Here is a 21,218-nt window from a genome sequence, read left to right as displayed (position 1 = left end):
TGTGCGAGCCATCAAAATATACTTTTGTTTTGAATGTCTTCAACACAAATTTGATATTACTTCGAGGATAAAATCAAAACGGGTCCTAGGAAGGGGGATCAAATTTGTAAATGAGCTCAATTGAACGTAAGAAGTATCAAAATAAGCGTACATTAAATTCATAACTATACCTGTTTGTTTTGGTTTTTTTTTTTCATTAATACAGGTAGATTTGATTTGACCTTTCTTTTTATTCATACTATAAATAAATGGAAAGAAAATTTTTAAACAAATTGTATTTATTAGTACGTAAGTAAATTTTAAAAAGTATTGAAAAAACAAAGAAAAAATTAACGATGATATAAAAAATAAAAATTAGGGGCCATTATCGAACATCGAAGAGTGAAAAATTCAGGGAGTGGGCGAGAATAAAACGATTTCACATACATAAATAAATACCATCTCACAGTTACTATCAATTAACCGTTCGTTAACGGACCAAATAAAAAATTGAGCAATTAAAAAATGTGTTAGTTAACCATATTCGCTAATCGATAAGGGAACGATGCGTACAAATGGCCCTAAGTCTTTCATGTAGTAAAGGTAATCGAGAGATGAATAAAATAAACTCGGGAATGTTCTCGTTAACCGAGATAACGAATTAAAAATACCATCGTGCACATCGCGTAGCACATTTTTTTTTACACGGATTAGATAAAAATATTTCACGATAAATTTTATGACCCTTGGATCTCGACGGATTTTTAAATTTAATCGTACAGTATTATGTGGTTCAACGTAAAAATAGCTTATTGACTCATATCGCAGCTAACGCTTTCTTCATCTGAACACAGTTTCAACCAAGTCGACAAAAATTGGTGCTTGATTTATTAAAAGGGGTAATGGCGACACCGCGTCGTCGTCGTTGAGCAATTCCTTAACCATGATGGTACGATACACACAAAATATTAACCCCATTCTGGTATCTCCAAGTCTACGAAGGTGGTGAAATCTAAGCGACGTAACGAAGGTGGCAGTGAGTTGTAGAAATTCGATTCTAAAGGTACATATGGCGTTGTATGACTATCATCGGGGTCTTGGCCGGTCCCAATATCCACAGTGTTACGTTTATCTAACCACGAATCGATGGATTTTATTTCAGACAAGTCTCGGAGCTTTTTCTGTAGTTCTTGTTCTGCTACTATAAACGTACAAAGAAAGAATCATATAAGGTACATGAAACACGAACGACAAAATGGTCAATTAAATGAGTGATATAACGTACGTTGTTGCTTGAAAGACTGTAATTGCTCGCGTGAGTAATGACTTCGGTAACAGTTTTCCTCAAACGGGCATTGGCCAGTTCTTTTAAACTTGAAGCATTCTTCTTTGACGGTTTCTTCTTCGATTAATGTTTTCAGATCTATGACATAGAGGTAAATTAACAATCAAAATAATACAATATGGGATTTAATAATGTAAATTGTTATTACCTCTACACGACATGTAGTGGATTTGGCGATTTCTCACGTGAGCAGTTCCGTTCAGATGTTTTTTACGAGCTTGGATTTCGTCCACGAAGGATCGGTCACAGTAATCACAAAAGTAACGTTTACCCATTTTGATTAGAAAATAGTGAATTAATTTCACGAGAAGGAAGACTTATCTGAGTTCGTAGTGATTTTTCTTACACAACCAAACGAGGTTGATGTTGATACGAGTTGAACGCGAAAGCTGCAATAAGTTTTCAAACTTTAACTTTTATCATGAACTAAAAATAAAATTCACCTTATCATTTGAGCGAAATGTAAACAATTCGGTTTGCTTTAGCTTTCACTAGTTGCAAACTAATTCGCCAGAGAGCGTACTTCTGATTTGTAAAAAATGTATGACTGTTTTTTACGGCCACCAGTTTTCTAGTAATTGGAGAACTAAATTTCTGTTTCTGATTTTTTAAAATTTTCTAGTTTAGTTTTTTCGCCAAATTTACAAAGATTTATCACCAGTTTCCCTAGTTTCCCATCCCAGCTATTTTTTCATAGGTTGTGACTTTCTAATTTCTATTACTGTCTTTAATTTTAATCTACCACATTCTTCTCTAGTGGCTTTTGAACTTTTCTATCAATTTTTTCAGTCGTTTCTTTCTGTCTATTTTACAAAACTAGACAATTTTTAAATATTTTTTCGAAGCAAATTTTTTACTGGGTTTCCTTCTTCGATATCGAATCGAATGATTAGTTCTTAGCAATTTTCCAGTAATAATCAATATTCAAATATTTACATTTTTTTTTTTTTAAGAATACTTACCTACCTAGATTTTAATTGAGAAACAAATACCATTACGCGCAAAATATTGTATTCTGAGATTCAAATAAACAAAATCACATCATGTTTATATTTTTTTAGGTTGATTCGGCTAATCACAAATAAGCAACCCTGAACAAACAATGAATAAAATTACTCACACAGCTCATTCATAAGGTTACAACCTACTTACCTACATAAAATGTTTAAAAATATCGGTAATACAATACAATTGAAAGAACTAATAATACCTATAGGTAGGCTAACAGTAATTTCAAATTTTAAAAAAAGGTCATAAAATTACCATAAAAATTGGTACCCAAGTAAACTATTCAACTCACAAGGGAGCCTCTTGAGGTGTCCATCTACGATTTGAACGGGACCGCGATTTTTGGAAAGAGCATGTTCTAAAACTCCCAAATCCAAATTTTCAGCTGCCAAAGTTCATTTTTCGATTTTTGGCGAATTTTTGAAATGCAAAATTGACTATTTTTGTGATTTATGCATTTTTTTAAAAAGTACGTAGGTACATGATCAGTAAAAATGTTCAAAATAAATCCTAAAACTGATATTAACCCCCCAAATCCAAATTTCGCCATTTCCAGCCATTCTGGAGCCTCCAGCGCTATTTTACAATTTCTCCAGAATTTTTAATTTGCTCCAGAAGGCGTGAATAAGAAGTTGGGTTTGCGAGGAAATTTTTGAAATTTGCAGGAATCGCTGTATTTTGTCCAAAACAACCCCCCCCCCCACACCGAAGTCAAGTTCCACCATTTCCAGCCATTCTGGAGCCTCCAGCGGAATTTTAAAATTTCTCCAGCTCCAGAAGGCGTGAATAAGAAGTTGAGCAGCTAAAAATCGAGTTGTGTGTTACACTCGATCTGTTTAACAAGTTTATCCACATTTGAGTCGGTTTTGGAAGGGACACCTCAAGACTCTCAAGAGTGGGTTTTTGACCAGTTTTTTTCAAATAAAAAATCCAAAAAAATCCAAAAGTTTCACGATTGCGAGGAAATTTTTGAAATTTGTGCAAATCGCTGTATTTCTTCCATAACCAACCTACAGAAACCGAATTCCGCCATTTCCTACCGATCTGGAGCCTCCAGCACTACTTTTCAATTTCTCCAGAATTTTGAATTTGCTCCAGAAGGCATGAATATGAAGTTGGGCAGCTAAAAATCGAGTTGTGTGTTATACTCGATCTCTGTTTAACGAGTTTATCCACATTTGAGTCGGTTTTGGGAGGGACACCTCAAGAGTGGTTTTTTGACCACCTTTTTTCATAGCAATAAGAAATCCAAAAAAATCAAATTTTTACCGTTTGTGAGGAAATTTTTGAAATTTGCGCGAATCGCTGTATGTATTTCGTCCACAACAAACCCTCTGAGGCCGAGTTCCGCCATTTCCAGCCATTCTGGAGCCTTCAACGCGATTTTTAAATTTCTCCAGAATTTTTAATAATTTTACCGGTTGTGAAGAAATTTTTGAAATTTGCGCGAATCTCTGTATTTTGTCTATAACAAAGCCCCCGAGGCCGAATTCCGCCATTTCCAGCCATTCTGGAGCCTCCAGCGCAATTTTTAAATTTCTCCAGAATTTTTAATTTGCTCCAGAAGGCGTGAATATGAAATTGGGCAGCTAAAAATCGAGTTGTGTGTTATACTCGATCTGTTTAACAAGTTTATACACATTTGAGCCGATTTTCGGAGGAAGACTTCAAGAGTGGTTTTTGACTATCTATTTTCAAAACTGGTCAAAAACCACTCTTGGAGTCTTCCTCCGAAAATCGGCTCAAATGTAGATAAACTCGTTAAACAGGTCGAGTATAATACACAACTCGATTTTTAGCTGCCCAACTACATACTTATTCATGCCTTCTGGAGCAAATTCAAAATTCTGGAAAAATTGAAAATCGCGCTGGAGGCTCCAGAATGGCTGGAAATGGTGAAATTTGGATTTGGGTAATTAATATTAGTTTTGGGATTTATTTTGATCATTTTTACTGATCAAGTACGTACTTTTTAAAAAAATGCATAAATCGCCAAAAACAGTCAATTTTGGAATTTCAAAAATTCGCCAAAAATCGAAAAATGAACTTGGGCTGCTGAAAATTTGGTTTTGGGGGGTTCAGAACATGCTCTTTCCAAAAATCGTGGTCCCGTTCAAATCGGAGGCGGACACCTCAAGAGGTTTCCTTGTCAGTTTTGAAAAATAAAACGCGAATGAGTTCTGATCTTAGAAGATACTGATGAATGAGATGAGATGATGAATGAAATCTTGCGAGTTTATAATTAATTTTTAAACCTACATATACCTAAACCGAACCGCTTAGACTATGTCACATTAGTTTGAATTCTATCAAGCAAAGTTATCTGACATAAATTACTTGTGATATAGGTTTACTATGGTATGCTAAATTACGGATTTAAGTTCAGCTTGAATTTCGTAACTTCCTCCTCACTCCCCAAACACCACAATAAAAATTGATTCGATTGCTCCAACAAACGTAAATCGCGTGGACTCATTTCAACTGAAGACAAACGCCCTTTTAAGGAATCTATCATGCTCATTTTGATCTGCACTAGAGTCTCTTCTCTCAAAACCAAAGTGTCGATGAAGTCCATTATTTCATCCAGACAGCAAAATGAACGAGCATAGTTTGACAAACAAGATTGTACCGAAGGAGACAACATGAGTTGATTTTTAAAGTCATTGGATAGATCAACGTTGTTATATGCATCGTTGACGAATTCGTTAAAGTATTTCGGATTTCGGACAATTATACGATTAAAGTAACAATCTTTGGTGAAAAAAGCTAACAGGAGTATTTGCTGTTTGAAATTTCTCGCTGCTTGTATGTCAGACCACAAAAAATCTATAAATTTATTTAATTTACCAAAATGTGAACAATGCAATAATGAAACACAGAATTGATGTACTTTTGCATTCGTTGCGATGACTTCTTCTTTAAATTGAATGATCTCGCGATCATATTTAAAGCAAAGTTTCATCATTTGTTGCAAATGTTTGCTTCGAAACTCCAAAATCAAATTATGCCAGCAGTTATGCCAGAATGAGCTTCTTTCTTTGAAGCTTGCATCGGACAAAATCGTGAATAGGAACTCGAAGTCGTTCGAATACAATTGAAAATCGTGAATAATAGAACATCTTTTTTTGAATAACCTGCTGTCAGATAAAATGACTCTGGTTGAAGATCGTTTTAAATCATTAGGAGCACTGTTCCATATTTCACGACACAAATACACCAAGCTGTCGGGATCGCGTTCAAACTCATAATCCAATTTTTTGCAGATACCCTGAGTTAGCAACATTTTCGCAACGAGATTGGCAAAATCACGTTCGCTCATAACATTTTTAATGTGCATCCAAGCCCTTAAAACGAACTCTTCCTTGTAACGATGACCGTCTCTCAACATGCTATGCATAATCTTACTGCCTTCCTCTCTGACAACTTGTGCGAGCTGTTGATCATACAATTTTGGCAAAATAAAATTCATGAAGTACTCGTCTATATCCTCATAGTCACACTGGGTGATGGCTGTCCTCACTCGATTTTCCAAAGGCATACGATTCCAAAAATATTTTACCGCTGCTCTATGAATTATGCACTTTTGAATCATTATTTCATCAACAGAATCATTCCTGCTGTTTTGTATCATATCCAATGTATTTCTAAGACGATAAATCCAGTAACATAGTTGCGGGCTATCATTAAATGTGACGTTATAGCTCTGCTCATTTTCTGATACAAGTGGCCACAGTTCTTTGATGTCATCTTCGAAAAAATGCATGCAAGCAATGGAGAACCTTTCACTAACATCAAATCTTGGACATTGCATCATGCGCTTGGCTGTCCAATCTTCATGTATCCTACCGTCGAAATCGCATATAAAATCATCAAAGCGTTCTAACACATCTAAGTAAGACTGGTGGTTACAAAAGAAACGAAATATTCTTCCATGATGAGTTTTTGCCCACCATCTCAATGAATAGCCAAATACCTTGACATATTTTTTAAGCATGCGGTAAATACCAGATTGTAAATCAGGCAAGTGAGTTTCCAATAAAATATTTTTAACATGTTCGTGTGGATCAAACTGCTCCCAGGTATCGCTTGTACGTAATCTCTGCAATTCATCACGCCATATTTGCAGATTAATAGCGATCGCTGCCAATTCTCGCAGCGTTGGGGGATTCGTTTGAAAGATATCACACACCTCAGAAGTGGTTTCAGCCATTTTCAGAGCGGTAGATTAACTTCAAGTGAACCTAGAAATTGTAATAAGTATCGAATTAGTGCCATGAGGGGAGCAGGTGCCATGCCATGCGCTAGTTATGAGAATACGGTCACATGCACATAAATATGTACAAATATCTACATATAAAAGATCTCTATTTTGAATTAATGACAATTTTGGCATAAAATGAAACGTCTTTCTTGCGGAATTTTGGCGAAAAAAACCAATTTTTTCGCATCAACAGAAGATTGGATTTTTTGAAAATTTTGGCGTAAAAATAAAAGGACGTTTGGGATAAAAGTAGCAATTTTTGTCAAAACATAACTTTTTGCCAAAAAATTAAAATTGTGACCACTTTGACAAAAACAGAAACTTTTTCAAAAAATTGAGATTTTTTTCAGGGATGAAAAGTCTTAAAATGAAACTTCAACTTTTGGCTTTTAGCTTGAAATTTCAAAATTGAAACTTTTGGCTTTAGCTTTCGGCTATCTCGATTTTTAAGGCTTGCTGTAGCCAAACTTTTGGCTTCCAATGGCTTTCCCTTATATGTATTTTCAATTTAACAGCTTTCAGTTTTTAGCTTTAAACTTTTGGCTTTAAGCTTTTGACTTTAAACTTTTAGCTGATACACCATCAATTTACAAAAAAAGGGGGTTAAAAATTAGATCAGGTACATTGATTTAATAATTAGTGATTGCTAGAATTATTTTCTTTTTTTTTCATTTCATTAAATCGCATTAAAATGAAATTGTAATTTGTATGAAATTTTGTTCATTTTTTTGTTTCTTCTGAGTTTAGAGAATTCATTTCTGCAAAAAAGGCCTTTGAAAAAGCCAAAAAAAAATGAAACCTTTGGCTAGCTTTTGGCTTGGAAAAAATGAAACTTGCAAACTTTTAGCTTTTGGCTCAGTGCAAAAATCTGCTCGGCTTTCAGGTTTCGGCTAGCTTTTCATCCCTGATTTTTTTTACTATTTTAGCAAAACAAGAAACTTTTTTGACAATTTTTGCAATCTTTTTTTTTTAGCAATTTTGGCGAAAATTTTTTTTTGCACACGAACAGAAAACGGGGCTTTTGACAATTATTGGCAAAAAAAATAAGGATCATCATACATATAAGCGATTACGACAGAAACTGTATTTTTTGACATAATTTTGAACTTTTGACAGAAACTAGAATTATTGACAATTTTGACATAAAGTGGAACTTTCTGACAATTTTGACCCAAATCTGAGACTCTTCCGTTTACGTTTTCGGCGATTTCAGCGCAAAACATTTATGTATATTTTTTCGGAAATTTTAAAAATTGTACTTAACTATCATTGACCATTATTCGGACACAAAATGGGACTTTTTTCATCAATTTTGACGAAGAGCTGGGCTTTTTTTACATGAACAAAATGCTGGATTTTTGAAAATTTCAACTTCAAACTTATTGACAATTTTGACAAAAAACTGAGACTTGAAAATACAATTACAGGGGTTTTTACAACTTGATTAACAAAAAAATGAAACTCTCTGAGGATTTGGATGGGTGCAAAGTGAACGTTTTTTCGACAATTTTGGCGAAAAACGGGACTTTTTTCATTGAGAACAAAAAATAGACTCTTGACAATTGTGGCAAAAAAAACACAAATTGTAGGACTCTTGACAATTTTGGCCAAAAATGGAACTTTCTGACAATACTGACAAAAAAAAACATTGACTTTTTGACAACATATTTTTGGCAATTTTGTCAGAACATTGGATTTTTTTTTTGAAACGTTGACATAGTGTAGATGGCCCGCATCACCTTAGGTGGTTCCTATGATAGGTACCAGCTATAGGGATGCAAAATATACCTACTTATAATATTATTCGGAAACGTGTTAACTATTTAGTACTCTGTATTCGTGCAGATGACGTCACAGGTGGTCAACCCTTCTTATTTAGTTGAGTTCTTTATAAGACAAGGGTTGACATTGACAGCCCCCGCGACATTTATAGCTCGAGATAGGAAAATAAGAACATTATTTATCAAAATTTATTGTAAAGAATGCTCGCTTTTTTGGCAGGTCGCGGAATCCCTTTGAAATATACTGATGCCGCGAGCATTTCTTACCCCTTTTTACCACGTGACTAGAGGGAGGTCCCTATTTAACCCTATTTTCTATAAATTGAATCGTTTTAGCGCCAAAAACCACTTGGCTCCTAAACCTGCAGTGAAAAGGTACCTCGTCGCGAACGTCTGTATTGGTGTGATTTTATCATATAATTTCTTACTTGATACTTTGATAGTAGAAATTATTCACAGTAGTGATGATGAAAATCATGGTCTTCTCTTTTAATTTACGCCACTCCAGTCAGTGGTTAATTCAATGTTAATTTGGTCATGGATCCGATGATCATTAATTTGTATCTTTTTGGCAATGTACCCTGAACCGGCCAGGCACGCATTGTGCAAAGAATTAAAGTGCACCTCGTTTAGTTAAGTTCCATCGCCGCCTTTGGTACTAGTAAGGCCCCTGATAGAGATGGAAAACGTGTATAGTTTGGTAAGTTTGAAATAACTTACTCATGTCTAATTAATTTAACATTAGCGATTAATTAGAGTAGATGGGAAAGTATAGCACAGCACTTGGGGGTGTGGATACTGACTCAATTAATTTATTAAAAAATACCTTTCGAATGGAGTTAGACAAAATTACATCTTGTTCTCTTTGGCTCAAATAACTATTTTTACCTATCAAAGTTATGTTTGTAATCGGTAGCTTTGATAAATGCAAGTGTTACTTTATGGTACTTTGATGTAAAAAGGGGAAATATTTTTCGCACGACGAAAAAGGGCGTCATCACGACAAGCATTTTTTCGTTCATAAAAGATGAATGAACGACGAAAAATGATGAAGTTCCACGCCAGATGACCCCCGACAATAAACTATTTATGAACGACAACGATTTAATAACGAAATACGCAGTATTCACGACAAAATAATTTCATACACGACAGAACATTATCAGTTCAATTACAATCACATTTTGTACAAATTTTGACAAATATTCAACTGAGGGTTCCTTTCAAAAAAATTTGAGTGAAATTGTAACTCAGTAGAAGAGAACTAAATGGGCCTAAGCGAAGCGAGAGCAAAATCTTAGGGGAAAAATGAGAATTTTGAGGATAGATCGGCGATTTTGTCGGCAAATGAACGATAATTAAATACATGATTGTAAAAAATTTGAATTTTTAAAAACTGAAACTAAAATATTGTTGGAATTTTTGTATTTTCCTAACTTTCTTGAATTTCTCACAATTTCCCAAGTTTTTCCTACTTTTGCAGAACCGGAGGGGGGCAAACTGTCGCCCCTTAGCCCCCTTTCGCTTCGTACCTGAGGTCAAAAAACGAAGGGGGGCCATCCATCAAAGTCCACAAAACATTACTTCTATAAACAGCAATTTTTTACATACTTACTTCGTTTTTTTGGTATCATTTTAATATTTTTAAACGTTTATTTCTGTCGGTGAAATGCCTGTTTTTGATAGAAAAATTTTGTCGTGCATTGCCTTATATAGCAGTTGAAAGTAATAAAATGTCGTGAATTTTTTAATTCGTCGTTTGATACATTATTTTGTCGTTGGAGTACCTTTTATGTCGTGGTAAGCTCTTTATTGTCGGGAATTTCCAATTTAGTCGTGGTAATGATTTTTCTGGCGTGAAAGTGCCTATGCTTGTCGTGCTGACGCCCTTTTTTGTCGTGGTATTAAATCACACCCATGTAAAAATGTTCTATCTCTGCCTTAAAACGGCTCTCAGGCAACCATAAATATTTGTTAAAAGATTTGATGCTGTCTTTGTAAATTACGTTTTAATAAAATGATCTTAAATTGTTTTGGTGTTAGAATATATTTCTCTTGTCACTACATAATAATTGCATATATTCATTCGGCATAACGTTTAAAAAGCCTCTACTATTGAGCTATCCTGGCAAACAACACTAATATTTCTCCCTTAGGAAATATTAGGAAAAATCTAAATAGGTAGGTAGTGAGAATAATCCATATCAATTTAGCTAGTTGTGCTTGTTTGAACTATATCAACGTCAAAAAAAGTTGTTTGCATTTTTGTGAAAAAAAGGACTTTTATTCGGCATTTTTAGAAAAAACCAGACTTCATCGACAATCAACCATTTTTGGATGTTTGGGAAAAAATTCAAGACAAAAGTAGGAAAACCAATAATTTACATTTGAAACACACTATAGCAAGGCTCGATAATTTTTCATTTGATTTTTCCTGTAACTGGGATTTTTACTTTGTTGAAATCATGATTTTAACATCTTTTCGAAGAGTTAAATCTCAGAATTGGACCCAAAATAGCTCAATTTTGAAAGTTACGGGGAAAATCAAATGAAAAATTATCAAGCTCTTGCTACATGTGTTTCAAATGTAAATTCTCAACTTTATTTGTAAAAATATACATAAAAGCCCTTTTTTAATTGGGTGCCAAAAGTGGGGGGGGGCTCTAAAAAAAAGGGTTCCAAATGGCGAATACACAGGGAGCTTAATTTAACATTCTCGTCTAGATTATTGAACACATACCTCAAAACGTAAACGTTTGGCGCAAATCGCAGGTTTCTAGTTTTCTACGGGTTCCCAAAATATCGAATTTACGAAAACGTGCCCGTGGAAAATTGGATTTTTGAGTACCAGTGTAAAAGTTTATTGAGTTCAAAATTTGGTAGTACGAAGCTCTTTCAGATACTAATAAACTGTTGAAAGCTTTTTAGCTGCGCTCAAAGGGGTAGGTTCAAAATGGTGGTTACAAAATTTTTCAAACATTAACCCACCCCCCCCCTCCCCATTGTTTTGCCCTCGAAGGTCGAAAATAGAAAAATTTCCTCGCATAACGTTTAACGGGTTCAAACAGAGTTTTTGAAAATAATACTCAGTGGTTCCTAAAATTATTTTTTTACTCATAACTTTGGGAACCCCTGGAACCCAAAAAAACCCAGTCATTTTGGGTTGACTAACCACTGTCTGGGGCCAAAAAAATGGCCTTATCGCAACTGTCCCTCTGTTATAATAACATTATTGTTCGCCTACTCGAGTAGGTACTATGGGTTATGCCATGGCCATCGTTTAAATAATTCCAACATTTTCTTATTTTTGATTATTTTTTCAAAATCGTTAAATTTCGAGTTTTGCGTAGCACGTGGCTCCTTCAACTCCATAAGGTAGGCAACTACTAGTCATAATTTAACATTTTTTGTTCGTCTCCTCGGATACCAACAAGGGAACCTTTTGAGGTGACACACTCCGATTTGAACGGGACCGCGATTTTTGGAAAGATCATAGTCTAAAACCCCCAAAAACAAATTTTCAGCTGCCCAAGTTCATTTTTCGAATTTTGGCGAATTTTTTAAAATTCAAAATTGACTGTTTTTGGCGATTTATGCCTTTTTTAAAAAAGTACGTACTTGATCAGTAAAAATGGTCAAAATAAGTCCCAAAACTAATATTAATTACCCAAATCCAAATTTCACCATTTCCAGCCATTCTGGAGCCTCCAGCGCGATTTTTCAATTTCTCCAGAATTTTGAATTTGCTCCAGAAGGCGTGAATATGAAGTTGGGCAGCTAAAAATCGAATTGTGCACTATATTCGAACTGTTAAACGAGTTTATCCACATTGGAGCCGATTTTGTGAATGAAACATCAAAAGTGGCTTTTGACCAGCTTTTTTCAAAATTAAAAAATCAAAAAAAACAAACGTTTACCGTTTGTGAGGAAATTTTTGTAATTTGTGCGAATTGCTGTCTTCATATTCACGCCTTCTGCAGATAATTCAAAATTCTGGAGAAATTGAAAAATCACGCTGGAGGTTCCAGAATGATTGGAAATTGTAAATTTTTGATTTGGGGGGTTAGTTATGGACAAAATACAGCGATTCGCGCAAATTTCAAAAATATTCCTCACAAACGGGAAACTTTTGATTTTTTGGATTTTTTAATTTTGAAAAAAACTGGTCAAAAAGCCACTCTTGAGGTGTCACTCACAAAATCGGCTCAAATGTAGATAAACTCGTTAAACAGGTCGAGTATACACAACTCGATTTTTAGCTGCCCAACTGCATATTCATCGCCTCCTGGAGCTAATTCAAAATTCTGGAGAAATTAAAAAATTGCGCTGGAGGGTCCAGAATGGCTGGAAATTGTGAAATTTGGATTTGGGGGATTAGTTTTGGACAAATACAGCGATTCAAGTGAATTTCAAACATTTCCTCACAAACGGGAAACTTTTGATGTTTTGGATTTTTTAATTTTGAAAAAAGCTGGTCAAAAAACCACTTTTGAGGTGTCACTCTCAAAATCGGCTCAAATGTGGATAAACTCGTTGAACAGGTCGAGTGTAATACACAACCAGATTTTTAGCTGCCCAACATATTCACGCCTTCTGGAGGAAATTCAAAATTCTGGAGAAATTGAAAAATCGCGCGTCTACAGTCTAAGCGCGAAAAAGTGTCATTTGAGTTGACCGTTTTTGGGGACAAAAAAAAGAGTTGGCATTTCGTTAGTATCTTATTAACATTCAAGAAAATGGACATTTCGTATTTTTTGACTGGCACAATAGGGAGCTGGAGCCTCAAAACCCCCATTTTTCGAAGTTGGTGGGGGACAAAAATTTTTTTTTTAATTTGGTAGAGGACACTCTCCCGAGTATAGATATTGTTAGAGTAGGAAGTATATGCCTTAAAGCCACTACCAATATATTCGTCAATAGTAGCATACTCGTATGTCAACCCTTTACCAATCTGGTAACAATAGGCATGGTCAAGGTGCTAATTTGGCTGGCTAGCCAAATTAGCTACCTAAACTCGTCGCAGTTCTACAACGACAAGAGTCGCGAATTGACAAGTTAAAAGTACCCTAAAATACAGGAGAGCTCAGGCCCTCGGTTAAAGGTTTTTTATGTCTAATTAAGGTCATTATTTCGATTAAGTTATTTGTGTTAAGTTCTTTTTCCGTTTGTAATAAGTCGTTATTGTAAACCATTTTTATTCGTGTAATACAAGTTCGAGTAAATAATCGCGTATTTATTCCTCGTGTACTTTTTTATGATAAATAACTGTGATAAAATCGCTATTCGCGCACCTAGCCGGGGTAAGTAGTGTTTAATTAGCAGTGGCTGATTACATTAAGTGAATAGGGAACACATTAAGTACATAACTCTCTGTGCGAATCCCAATTGTTGTGTACTTAATGTGGCTAGCAAGCATCACACTTTAGTCTGAATACTCTCTCGTTACCTCACGACTAAGTATTAAGTCTATACCTTATTTATCAATATATACTTTTTTTGAGTTGGATTCCGGCACAGTTGCGTTCCAGAGCTGCATAAAGGCAATTTTTTGCCAATTTTGGCACTTTTTCACATAAAAACGACTCGGTGGAAGCATTACGGCCTGGGGGACAAAAAATACGCACCTACATGATTGCATCCATTCATCCCACGCTGATAGAGACCAACTTTGTGAAAAACGGCCGGCACAATGACCCGCAGTGAATTTTCAAAGTTACGCATCCGGGCCATTTCATTTAAAAAAATGGATGTTTGACATTTTGACAACGTGACCGGCGACCTATCAAAGTGGGTTAAAATTTTGCGAGAAAACCGAAAATCTCAATGAAAATTTTTTTTGAGCGTCTCATGAAAATTTTGAGCTAAAAAATTGTATGAATAATTTCTCAAATAGGTACTTTTAGTCTGTTGTAACATGTGACCTAGGTATACAAAATGATTAAAATTTTGCGTGGAAACCGAAAATTCCAATGTAAATTTTTTTTGAGTGTCTCATGAAAATTTTGAGCTAAAAAAATTGCATGAATCATTTCTAAAGTACTTTCAAACTGTTGTAACAACCTAAGTATACGGAAGGGTTAAAATTTTGCGTGAAATACAAATATTTGAATAGTTTTTTTTTCATGTTTAGAAAGCAAAGCTCAACAATTTTGAGCCCCATGAGTCACATTATTTTTTCCCTATTTTTAATGAAGTAGGTACGTAATCCGACTTCTGATATAGGGTTGGAAATTCCATGTAAAACAACAAGATGTTGATGAAATTTGATTTTACTGATTTTCATAGATACCTAATATTTTCACTTTTAATACTCATCATATTCCAAAAAAATACCTACTAATTGTTGGAAAATGCAGACATAATGATTGTGTAAGTCAAAAGGTTGGCGATGAGGAATAGTTGGAGTAACGGATGATGCAATATGTGCCTTTCTTGAGTGGTTCTTGTTCGTCAACGTTCAGAGCATAAAATAACATATAAACTGGACGGCACCAGTGCCATCTAGTGAACTACGATTGTGCCTGGTGGGGGTATCAGATTCGGCAAAATTTTGTATCCGTTTTGTGTTGAGTTTACCAAACTGAAGCGATCTTGAGGATATTTCATTGAAAATACTGAACAATTTACAAGATTTTTGAGGCTCAAGATTGTTGAGATAAGCCTTTTATAAAAATCTATCCAAATCTTTACTTATATTTTACCCAAAAATTCAACCATTTCACATAGGTCGCATGTTACAACAGACTGAAAATACTTGAGAAATGGTTAATAAAATTTTTTTACTGCAAAATTTTCATGAGATGCTCAAAAAAATTTTCATTGAGATTTTCGGTTTTCTCGCGAAATTTTAACCCATTTGCATAGGTCGCATGTTGCAACAGACTGATGGCATAATATGTATGTACCTACTTGAAAAATGATTCATGCAATTTTTTTAGCTCAAAATTTTCATGAAACACTCAAAAAAAATTTTATTGAAATTTTCGGTTTCCTCGCAAAATTTTAACCATTTTGTATAGGTCACATGTTACAACAGACTAAAAGTACCTATTTGAGAAATTATTCATACAATTTTTTAGCTCAAAATTTTCATGAGACGCTCAAAAAAAATTTTCATTGAGATTTTCGACCCACTTTGATAGGTCGCACGGTCACGTTGTCAAAATGTCAAACATCCATTTTTTTAAATGACATGGCCCGGATGCGTAACTTTGAAAATCCACTGCGGGTCATTGTGCCGGCCGTTTTTCACAAAGTTGGTCTCTATCAGCGTGGGATGAATGGATGCAATCATGTAGGTGCGTATTTTTTGTCCCCCAGGCCGTATTGCTTCCACAGAGTCGTTTTTATGTGAAAAAGTGCCAAAATTGGCAAAAAATTGCCTTTATGCTGCTCTGGAACGCAACTGTGCCGGAATCCAACTCAAAAAAAGTATATATCTATACTCGGGAGAGTGTCCTCTACCAAATTAAAAAAAAAATTTTTGTCCCCCGCCAACTTCGAAAAATGGGGGTTTTGAAGCTCCAGCTCCCTATTGTGCCAGTCAAAAAATCCGAAATGTCCATTTTCTTGAATGTTAATAAGATACTAACGAAATGCCAACTCTTTTTTTTGTCCCCCAAAAAATCGAACTGTTTTCGATTTCTAGAGCACTTTTTGGTGTCAAAATTCTGGAGAAATTGAAAATCGCGCTGGAGGCTTCAGAATGGCTGGAAATTGTGAAATTTGGATTTGGGTAATTAATATTAGTTTTGGGACTTATTTTGACCATTTTTACTGATCAAGTACGTACTTTCAAAAAAAAGCATAAATCGCCAAAAACAAGTCAATTTTGAATTTTCAAAAATTCGCCAAAAATCGAAAAATGAACTTGGGAAGCTGAAAATTTGGTTTTGGGGGTTTTAGACTATACTCATTCCAAAAATCGCGCTCCCGTTCAAATCGGAGAGTGACACCTCAAGAGGTGCTCTTGTAAGTAGGTAAAGGTATTTACGGTTCAAATTTGACAAAATTTTGCTCAAATTATCACTTATTGGTTATTTTTAATTGTTTTGAAGTCATTCTAACAAGTTGTACTATTTTAAACGCAATTTTTGCTTTGGTTAAAATTTTACGATTTTTTGGTGACTTGAAGTAGGTAGGTAATTTTTATACAAATGCGATTTTTCTAATGCTTCGGATGCAAAATACCATTCAATAAATCGTAAAATTTAATATGTACAATGATGTAATTTTTAGCATTATTTTTTGCCGAGTGACGTTCAACTGTGGCGAAAAAGACAGATAGTTACTCTCGATTATTGATATGTAGTTTGATCGCGACTACGTAATTTCCTAAACAATAAACATGGTTCAGAAAAACTTTAAATAATATCAAATATATGCAGGTACTCACCAATTATTTAACAGCCTGGAATAGATACTTCGAACCTCGCCTCACGATATTTCACTTGAAAATGTTGTTGACTAATGATCATTGTGTATACATAAATGTAGCCTACCATACGTAGAAATAACAAAAAATACGTAGGTATGTAGTTCAAACATCACTTTTCTTTTATGTAATAAGCCAGACCACGTTGAAATATAACAAAAAGACCACAGGAGTTACAAATGATAAAAGGACGTAGAAATACGCATGTGAAACTGATTCCAGTATTACAATTGATGAATTGACAAAGTGCAACCTTTTCTCCTGGACTGGGACGGTGGACAGTTATGGTTGATTCTGTGTGGCACTGTTGGCACATGTGGTCCTTTTCGCTATAGATTGCGACGGACTTCTCTGGAACGAAAATATCCGATGATCCTGTGTTAGTCTTAGTAACGTAATTCGGCTTCCACGGCGAAACATTAAAATCTCTTAAGTGCGTTGATTTTTTTTTTTTTTTGCAAAAATGGAATCTGATTGTGACACGGTAATGGCCGACGAAATTGATGTTATGGAACTGTTACATAGTTTGCAACAAGAAAATGCGAAGAATAAGATGTCACAGAGAGATATTTCGCGCAGTATCTTCCACTGGTATTTAAAAATAATGGGCTTCATCCAGGTTGATGACAATAAATTTGAACGGAGAGCCTTTGGCATGGATATGCCGTTCGAATTTAGATTGAAAATGGTTCCCGATCACGACAACTACATTGCCTTAAGCGTAAGAACTATAAGAGTATTTACCTACTTCGTAATTTTATTTGTAAATATTTAGTTATCAACAAGTATATGGATTTTATTTCAGCGTAACGCGCATTCCAACAACAATCTGAATCATTCTTCCGTGGAGGGATACGGTTTCCGAAAATTTCCATCTTTAAACCTAGAGCAATCCAGTGTCGAAAAAGATGCGAAGAGATTACGTAATGAGTTGAGGAAGTTGCATTCCTTATTACGAAAAGTGTAAGACTTATTTTTCATTATTTTTTGTTTCGTAAGGGTCAACCTAAATAAATAATCATTGTTTTTAATTTCAGTTGGGAGAATACTCGAGACGATGACGACGATACAACATCATCATCATCGGAAGTGGAATCGGATATGGAATAGGTATTGTAATGTTGTCGAATAACGATCACAAATGTGTAATTTTTTATTTAATATTCATCGTAATGTTTCTGTCGGTGAATATGAACTCACTTGTACACTTTTGGAGTAATTTTTTTTTCTTTGTGTGAGCTGTTGAGTTAGGTAGGTATTGTGAATGTAATAATTAAGTAGGTACTTATATGTACATTTATTTATGCATTTCATTACAAAAGTATGTACATATAATATACAAAAATTAACTTTGATTTGGACTTCAATTATTAATTTACACAACTCGACCGATTTTATTTTTCTCCTTCCAAATCCTAATTCAGTTCCATTCACTTTTTAAGTTCTTCTGTACCTTAATAATCGGTTGTGATGGATAATTACAATTTTTTTCAATAAAAACGAGCAAATTTTCCATTTTTTGGAAAAAAAAATAATAATAAAAAAATGAGGTGTGAGAGAACCGAGTAGGAATAGGAGGAGCATGTGTACGGCTGAAGAAAGTAACTTAAGGGTAGACTAAGAGTTGATCAATAGTACCAGTAAATGGAATGCTCAAAACAGTGAGTACTTTGAAGGCTGAATAGGTTCTCAGGTTTTAATCTTGAAATCTCTTTTTTCGACGCTTTTTAGATTCTGTTCATCAACTTTCAAAACTTTAAGAGTCTTCTTTTTTAAAGTAAAATCCAAAATCCATTTTCAAATGGAATCTAAATCTTCTAAAATCTGTGTAAAAAAAATCTTTTGTTCACGGAATGGTTCACAGTGCAACGCCAACCACTTCTTTTTCATAGTTGTCCATTCTAACACATGAGGTGGTACCCTTTTTATTAGAATTTGAAGTTTGGATAATTTATTTTTGCACCGATTTTTTTTAGCAAGTTTTTAGTGATTTTACAATGATTTTTTTTCTCACCAATTCTCTAGTAATCGAGGAACAAAATTCTAATGACTGTTTTCAATTTTCTACCTATAGTTGTTTTTTCACCTATTTTTACAACGATTTAGGTATCACCAGTTTCGCAGCTGTTATTTTCTCATAGATTGTTTGTGAATTGTGACTTGCTTTCTAGTGTTATTGGGACTTCTTTAAAATTATGAATTTTCAGTCATTTTTTCCTGGGCATATTACGAAACAAGGTAATTTTTTAATAATTTTTCGAAGCAATTTTGTAAGTCGCCCAAAGTATGTAGGTACTTATATTTCCATTTTTTTTTTTTTTTTTTTTTTTTTTTAGATAGATAGGTATTAAATTACTACTACGCGCAAATATTTTACTCTGAGGTTCAGATAAACAAAATTTACCTACATCATGTTTATATTTTTTGGGGTTGATTCGGCGAATCACAAACAAAGTAACCCTAAACAAACAATGAATAAAATTACCCGAACAGCTCATAAGATTACAACACGTAAATAGGTAAGCACCTAAGCATTAGGTAGGTACATAAAATATCTAAAAATATTATTGATAGATAAAACAATACAATTGAACGAACTAATAATCTCATGGCAGTAATTTCAAATTTAAAAAAAAAAAGTCATAAAATTAATATACTCGTAAGAATAATAGTAGCCTAATAGTCCGACATATGACAATAGTAGTAATTGCACCTCCCGCCGATCCACCAGGACAACTTTCTTTTTAAGGGGACATCCTAAGGAACATTTTAAAGCAAACTGGCCCAAAAAAAGTTGGCCTTACTTACAAAATGGCGGCCATTTTGATTGACAGGTCAGCCAAAAATCGCAGATTTTGCGTTTCAACATAGGACTTGCACGAAAATTTTTCAAACCTTACAAAGGTAGATCGAAAGATCATGCAAAAATTTATCACCTGTCAAAATGTCAAGTGCTAAAGTGCGTTTTTAGATTTTTGGTGAATTTTTGAAAATCCAATTTAGGCCAAAAATGAGGGAAAAATCAAAATTTTACCAAATTGACCAAGAAAGCTTAAATTTGGGATATACCCTATTTTCGACGTACCAAATCGATTGGAAACGGTTTCAACCCGTTTTGAGCAGTTCTGGAGCCTCCAGCAGATTTTTGAAACTCGAAATTCCCACAAAATTCCATTAAATTGAAGTTGTAAAGCTGAAATTTATTCTGAAAACTAATTTCAATACGCTACGAAGTACCGCAGGTGAATTTCAAGTCGTTTTGGAGCCTCCAGCAATGTCTTTGAAAATTCCTAAAGCCTCCAGCAGATTTTTTGAAACTTTAAATTTTCACGAAATTTCATCAAAATGTTGGTGGAAAGCAGAAATTTACTTTACACTCCAATTTTAACACCCTCTGAAGACGACTTCAGGTGGGTTCAAGTCGTTTTGGAGCCTCCAGCGAATTTTTGAAAATTACTGGAGCCTCCACAGTAGATCAAATCAAATCAACTTTATTTTTTGCAATAGGCAGCATTGCTGCATTTACAAAGTCGGCTTATGTATTAACAGTGTAGGAAATGATTAAGATAATTATAAATTGAAACTTGAAATTCCCGCAACATTAATTTATCAAATGGAGTTGGTAAGCTGAAATTTACTTCGCAGACCACATGGCGGTTTCAAATGGTTTTAAAGCTTCCAGCTACAATTAGGAAATCCTAATTTTCCAAAAAACGCCATACAACTTTTCACAAAGTCGCTGGATGGTCCAAAACGACTTGAAAACCACCAGCAGTCGACTTCTTAGCGTATTGAAATTAGTTTGCAGAATGAATTTCGGCATTCCATCACTATTTGATGAAATTTTGTGAAAATTTAAAGTTTCAAAAATCTGCTGGAGGCTTCAGGAATTTTTAAAGAGTCGCTGGAGGCTCCAAAATGACTTGAAATTCACTTGCAGTACTTCGTAGCGTATTGAAATTAGTTTTCAGAATAAATTTCAGCTTTACAACTTCAATTAGATGAAATTTTGTGCGAATTTCGAGTTTAAAAAATCTGCTGGAGGCTCCAGAACTGCTCAAAACGGGTTGAAACCGTTTCCAATCGATTTGGTATGTTGAAAATAGGGTACATCTCAAATTTCAGCTTTCTTGGGCAATTTGGTAAAATTTTGATTTTTTTCCTCATTTTTGGCCTAAATTGGATTTTCAAAAATTCACCAAAAATCGAAAAACGCACTTGAGCACTTTAAATTTTGACAGATGATGAATTTTTGCACGATCTTTCGATCTACGTTTGTAAGGTTTGAAAAATTTCGTGCAAGTCCTATGTTGAAACGCAAAATCTGCGATTTCGGCTGACCTGTCAATCAAAATGGCCGCCATTTTGTAAGTAAGGCCAACTTTTTTTTGGGCAAGTTTGCTTTAAAAT

General features: G+C 34.5%; 3 protein-coding genes across 4 annotated transcripts; 1 reads left to right on the top strand and 2 right to left on the bottom strand.

Annotated features, from left to right (window-relative positions):
• Window positions 1–260: 260 nt before the first annotated feature.
• Window positions 261–1,808, bottom strand: LOC135835244 (zinc finger matrin-type protein 5-like). Its single transcript, XM_065349411.1, has 3 exons — window positions 1,473–1,808; window positions 1,265–1,402; window positions 261–1,180 (listed from the first exon to the last, which is right to left on the bottom strand). Exons 1-3 carry the CDS (start codon window positions 1,597–1,599, stop codon window positions 948–950), a joined length of 498 nt encoding a protein of 165 aa, XP_065205483.1. The 5' UTR covers window positions 1,600–1,808; the 3' UTR covers window positions 261–947.
• Window positions 1,809–2,351: 543 nt separating this feature from the next.
• Window positions 2,352–16,920, bottom strand: LOC135835243 (uncharacterized). 2 transcript variants are annotated; one of them, XR_010556847.1, is made up of 3 exons: window positions 16,770–16,920; window positions 3,535–6,573; window positions 2,352–3,211 (listed from the first exon to the last, which is right to left on the bottom strand). XR_010556847.1 is itself a non-coding variant. In XM_065349408.1 (2 exons), the coding sequence occupies exon 2, from the start codon at window positions 6,540–6,542 to the stop codon at window positions 4,701–4,703; it is 1,842 nt and encodes a 613-aa protein (XP_065205480.1). In that variant the 5' UTR covers window positions 6,543–6,573; window positions 16,770–16,920; the 3' UTR covers window positions 2,352–4,700. The 2 variants fall into 2 exon arrangements, 1 of the variants encoding a protein (XP_065205480.1); XM_065349408.1 differs by having other exon boundaries at window positions 2,352–6,573.
• A 199-nt stretch (window positions 16,921–17,119) lies between these two features.
• On the top strand, window positions 17,120–18,163 carry LOC135835245 (uncharacterized). The gene is made up of 3 exons (XM_065349412.1): window positions 17,120–17,529; window positions 17,614–17,771; window positions 17,846–18,163. The coding sequence occupies exons 1-3, from the start codon at window positions 17,272–17,274 to the stop codon at window positions 17,916–17,918; spliced, it is 489 nt and encodes a 162-aa protein (XP_065205484.1). The 5' UTR covers window positions 17,120–17,271; the 3' UTR covers window positions 17,919–18,163.
• Window positions 18,164–21,218: the final 3,055 nt, after the last annotated feature.

Source organism: Planococcus citri, chromosome 2 (genome assembly GCF_950023065.1).
Source record: "Planococcus citri chromosome 2, ihPlaCitr1.1, whole genome shotgun sequence".
NCBI lineage: Eukaryota > Metazoa > Arthropoda > Insecta > Hemiptera > Pseudococcidae > Planococcus > Planococcus citri.
Note: the sequence above shows the minus strand (reverse complement) of the source record. Positions and strands in the feature narration are given on the sequence as shown.